General features: G+C 37.5%; 1 protein-coding gene across 1 annotated transcript; it reads left to right on the plus strand.

Annotated features, from left to right (window-relative positions):
* The first annotated feature begins 2,313 nt into the window (after window positions 1-2,313).
* Window positions 2,314-4,887, plus strand: LOC106449840 (serine carboxypeptidase-like 40). The gene is made up of 2 exons (XM_013891528.3): window positions 2,314-2,847; window positions 3,678-4,887. The coding sequence occupies exons 1-2, from the start codon at window positions 2,463-2,465 to the stop codon at window positions 4,790-4,792; spliced, it is 1,500 nt and encodes a 499-aa protein (XP_013746982.2). The 5' UTR covers window positions 2,314-2,462; the 3' UTR covers window positions 4,793-4,887.
* The last annotated feature ends 718 nt before the right edge of the window (window positions 4,888-5,605 follow it).

Consider the following 5,605-nt stretch of genomic DNA (forward strand, 5'->3'; position numbering starts at 1 on the left):
GAACAACAACTTTCGACTTGTGGCATGCAACCTAATCACACACTCAATCAAGTGATAACAAAACAAACAACAACCTACGATTTACGATTTAACACAGATCAGAGTCACATATCGCTGCAACTTGCAAACGAACATGGTGAGAGTCGGCCAAACTGTGGATTTTGGCTCTGAAGACAACACTAATATTTTCCTTAACAAAAAAATACAAATTATGCGAAACTCAAGAGCAGTGTGGTCTAAAACTTACATAATCTCTTTTTTGTTCTGACAACGAAAATTTAATTGGGCGCTGTAAAAAAAAAAAAAATTGGGCCATTCAATAGTAGCTAAATTACGTCAATTAATAGCTCAAATATAACAAACCACGTTTATATGGGCCTTTAGATCTAAGTTAAGCCTATTTAAGTTTACAGATTCGATTTCAAGCTGAAGATGTTTTTCAACAGTTAGTTTTCCAAAACACTGGCGGGAACGTGAGGAGGTTCAAATCGCGGCAATAAACAGCTTTTGCTAATGGATTCCGAGCAGATGGTTGCTTACTGAAGCAAGTCAGCAACAACTGTGAAAATCATTAGGATCTTTATTTAGTTTAAATTCTCTTGGTTTCCAGAAAAATGCATACTTTTCGGGACTATGCATTTGCTCATAGGTTGAATATGTCTTTAGTCTTACTTCAATGTTAGCCGCTGCGAAAGTGCCTGTAATTCAGCATCAAACCTCAAATCTTTACTATAGAGTTCTTATTCACTTAAAATGAAAGAAATATGCTATAAATTCAAGTAGATTTGTCAAAGAAAGTAATCAGCTTTTGTTTTTTGTTAGCATTGTGTTAGTTTATTTGCATTAGATTGGGGAAGATTAAAGGCTACTATGTTTACCGAGATTTCTTCGTTTGGCAGTTAAGAACCGATCATGACAAACGGCTCTGTAACCAGATATTGTCTTATGTCAGTTGATGAAAGTGTAAGAGAAACGAAACCGGAGACCTTTACTTTTTTTATTGAATGTTATGTGTTGCGGTGTTCCAGGCTTCGTGTACAGTTGAAAAACAAAGGCATTCTGGTAAAGAGAGATGTGCGTATTTATCCCTTACCATGCTGATTGTGTCACTGGAGGAACTCCTGCTGCCAATAATCGGATAAAGAGAGTGCTACGCGTCAATACCAGAGTAATAAATGTACTTTCTTGCATTTCACGTCAGATGATATTATATAGTCTTGTGTCACAACTGAAGCTGATGGGATAAATGGTGCAAGTCAGTAGTGGCAAGCTGCAACTGAAGGAGTTGTTCAGTGAAACACAGCAAAAGGGTAAAGCCGCAGTGAATTTGTTAAAGATAACTGATATTGAATGTGAGTGTTGGTGGTTTTCTTCTGTATAGCAAATTTGATTGTTTTGAACCAAAACAATACATGTTTAAATCATATACCTACTCGCTAATGATAAAGTCAACATTTACATGAATTATTGATATGGTGATTAGGATGTTGGTTAATTAGGGGATGACTAATTTCGTTTGTGAATGTAGATTCAATGTATTTATTGATATGGCTCCTACAGTCACATTCGCAAGCTTCTTTAGTGTCAAACCTAAAAGAGTGTTAACATTTATTTCTGTCTCTTTAACGTAAATATTTTTTGCAGTGCTTATAAAAGCTTGCTTTTTTTCATAAAACTTTAATCTGAATTCTATATAAAATATAGTATACAATTCTTTCACGGAAAATTTTCTAGTAATAATTAAAATTAAGAATATGACGAGAAAGAGAGGGAATGTGAATTATTCTCTATATAATATTTAAAAAGGTCAATGACCTGTGGATTGTTATATTTTAAACTGTAAAGGAATTTGCTGAAACATCGGATCTGGCCAGTGGGCTCGTACAAGAAAACCCCATGTTCGGCCTCATATCATTGTCAGTTTCAGTTTTAGACATTTAAACAATGGGGTGGTTGACCATAGAAACAATGGGGAGAAGAAATAGATATGAGATGGGACTGCATGTAGTTTATATTTCTTAAGATCAAAGTTTTCTTTACACCAAAAAAAGATCAAAGCTTTCTACTTCGAAAATAATAAGAGGTTACAAGATATTGACAAATCTTACTATTGAGTAGGCTTATTTAACGGTGCTTTTGTTTGCAATTAGATGTTCTACGTGAGAAAATAAAAGAAATAACGTGTGGCATTAGGATTAATATGATTGTAGCATCGAGTCACAACCACATGGCACAACATGATATCTCATGACCACATGACCACATGGCATAATCTGAGTTGGTAACTAAAAAATAAGAAAAATAAAGCAATATTTGAAAGAAAGAAAACAATCATTTGCATAGTTGGAAGTTTTGTCCGAAAAAGCAAAACTTGTTTTAAGATTCAAACCCCACATTCTCCTTCCATTTAACTGTCTTTTACTTCTTCTTTCTCTTCTTCAACACAATACAGACATAAGAAGATGGGGGAAAGACACGCATGTTCTGTACTTGCATATGTGTTGCTGTTAATGTCTATGTCGTCTCAAGTCGAGTGCAGCAACCAAGTGCACGCCCTGAGCCGCCTCTACCTTTCAAAGCGAGGGATTGGTTCCTCCGTGGACACAACCCATTTCAAGGCGGTTAAAAACTTGAAACCGTCTTCGTCCCCTAATTTTGTTAACCAAAAGGAGTTAAGAAAGAGAGATCTTATACGGAGATTGCCCGGGCAACCTCCAGTTGATTTCGATCAGTATGGTGGCTATGTCACCGTCAACGAATCCGCGGGACGTTCCTTTTTCTACTATTTCGTGGAAGCCTCCTCTAGCATTAAGGATTCTTCTCCTCTGTTTATATGGCTCAACGGCGGTACTTCCTAACTTTATGTTCTATTATTTTCACACTAACTTCTACATATTCTTTTTCTTGAATTACACTAATTTATTATCTCGGTTCATATGAATAAGTATTTACGTACATTTAGCAAATGAGAAGAAAGATGAACAAGAATGTTTTTTTTTTTTTTGTAAAAATGAACAGGAATGTTAGTTTGATTTTGAGTCTTTGACGAATTCCGAGACTGGCCTTTTCTATTTGTTTATTAATCAATGAAATAAAAAGTTCATATAATTTCCAAAATGTATCAATCGTGGCTTACTAACCATTGATTGATCGATATTCTGTTAATATCTTCTTTTCTTTTTTAAAGTATAAGAAATAGAATACAAAAAATTTAAAAGGATTTTCTAAATAAGATATTTTGAGATATTCATGACAAACTCCACATATATGTTTATGAATAATCTTATTTTATCTATACACTAAAAACTCCACAATAAAAAAAATCGAAAAAGGAAAAACGACAACTTGGATATATTATTTGCCTTTTTCAATGGGTTTCAGAAGTCGCATGCTGAGTTATTCTCGGCGTGCTTTGTTCCACAGCTCTACTTCTGAATTATTTTAGCCACTTCGTTATTCATATAGTTGGGTATAGTACATTCTAAATGACTAAAATATTAGTAGCAACAGGATGATTAATAATAGATCAGCAGTTATTTAGATCTCTATAACAAAATCCAGATTTGGTTAGAAAGACTGTAGGTGTGACTACTTTATTTTTCTTTTCGGCCCTATATGTGTTACTAATATTAGTAATATATGTAATAAATATGTTAATATGTTGGTGAAATAAACAGGACCGGGTTGCTCGTCACTGGCATATGGAGCATTACAAGAGCTTGGGCCATTCAGAGTGCACAGCGACGGCAAAACGCTCTTCGGAAACCGATATGCATGGAACAATGCTGCGAACGTGTTATTCTTAGAATCCCCAGCAGGAGTGGGATTCTCGTACACCAACACAACGTCGGACCTCGAGAAGCATGGGGATAGGAACACGGCATCCGATAACTACCTCTTTTTGGTCAAGTGGCTTGAGAGGTTCCCAGAGTTCAAAGGCAGGGACTTGTACATCGGCGGTGAGAGCTACGCTGGCCACTATGTTCCTCAGCTAGCCCATACTATCCTTGCCCATCACCCGACGAGCTTCCTCAATCTCAAGGGCATTTTGATAGGAAACGCGGTGATCAACGACGAGACCGACTTGATGGGCATGTACGACTTTTTCGAGAGTCACGCGCTCATCTCCGAGGATTCTTTGCTTCAGCTCAAGAATAACTGCGATCTCAAGACGGAGTCTGCGAGCGTGATAACCGAGGAGTGCGCGGTGGTGTCGGACCAAATCGACATGAATACATATTATCTGGACATCTACAACATATACGCTCCCTTGTGCCTCAACTCCACGCTCACTCGCAGCCCCAAGAGAGGTACCACAATAAGAAACTTCGACCCCTGTAGTGACAATTACGTACAGGCCTACCTGAACAGGCATGAGGTTCAGGTAGCCCTGCACGCGAATGGTACGAAGCTGCCTTATGAATGGATGCCATGCAGCAGTGTGATAAAGAAGTGGAACGATAGTCCCACCACAGTCATTCCTCTGATCAAGGAGCTGATGGGTAAGGGTCTCCGCGTCTGGGTGTTCAGTGGGGATATGGACGGGAGAATCCCAGTCACGTCCACCAAATACTCGCTCAAGAAGATGAATCTAACCGCCAAAACGGCTTGGCATCCGTGGTACCTAGATGGAGAGGTGGGAGGATACACTGAAGAGTACAAAGGGAAGTTGACTTTTTCCACCGTGAGAGGGGCTGGTCATCAAGTTCCCAGCTTCCAACCAAAACGTTCTCTTTCACTCTTCATTCACTTCATCAATGACACTCCTCTCCCTGACACCTCTCGTTACTGAGTATTCACATCTGATATTGTTGATTTCTTCTTCTAATTAGCTTTTATTTAATCGTCACATTCATTCTTTATCTATTCAGTAACTTTAAATGTCAATATTTGTTTTTAATCACAAGCTCAAAAGAGCAATTTTATCTGTTTACCATCTATCATGCCACATATTGTTCTACACTACTAAGATGGCACATTCAGTTGATCACATCTTTAGGAGTATGTAAAAGGAGATGCATACCAAGAAGTGATGAACAACCTTGACATCTTTCCAAGCCGATAATATTCGTGATTTCCCAATAAGCGCTCCTGAATACCCTTGTAATAATTAAAAAGAAGACAAGCGTCGTGGGCGTATATAAAGAAGATTACGTTGTTAAATCCGATATGATGTAATAAAAAGCTGTTAGTGTTTCTTTCTTCGCGAGGAAGTAAATAACCGAAGACGGCGACGGGAGAACACTCTTCTGCAAGTTACCAAGTAAAAGTTAGTTTTTAATTAAACTAATAAATATATAAATCCTCCCATAAACCTACATTAAATCGGTTAGCGTCATTTGTAAGTTCAAAATCCACCAACTTACATTCCCAAAAGTACATTTTCGCACCAAAAAAAACTACTTTGTCCAAGCATTACATGAGCCACATAAACCAAATCGGATTTAAAATACCTAAAACCCAACATTAAACCGATGAGCATATTTCACAAACAAAAATATACCAACTACTTTAGCCGCTTCTCATGCATACCAAGTTTTTACCTACACTAAAAACTGATTAAACATACCACCATCCATCGCGGTTTAGTTCATGTTGGTTGGAG

The sequence above is a fragment of the Brassica napus genome, chromosome C6, assembly GCF_020379485.1.
Source record: "Brassica napus cultivar Da-Ae chromosome C6, Da-Ae, whole genome shotgun sequence".
Classification (NCBI taxonomy): Eukaryota; Viridiplantae; Streptophyta; class Magnoliopsida; order Brassicales; family Brassicaceae; genus Brassica; species Brassica napus.

Excerpts from the sequence above, each read along its gene's own strand:
- LOC106449840 (XM_013891528.3), top strand. The coding sequence starts at position 2,463 with ATGGGGGAAAGACACGCATGTTCTGTACTTGCATATGTGTTGCTGTTA. Across the intron at positions 2,848-3,677 it reads GTTTATATGGCTCAACGGCG|GACCGGGTTGCTCGTCACTG; the intron begins GTACTTCCTAAC and ends TGAAATAAACAG.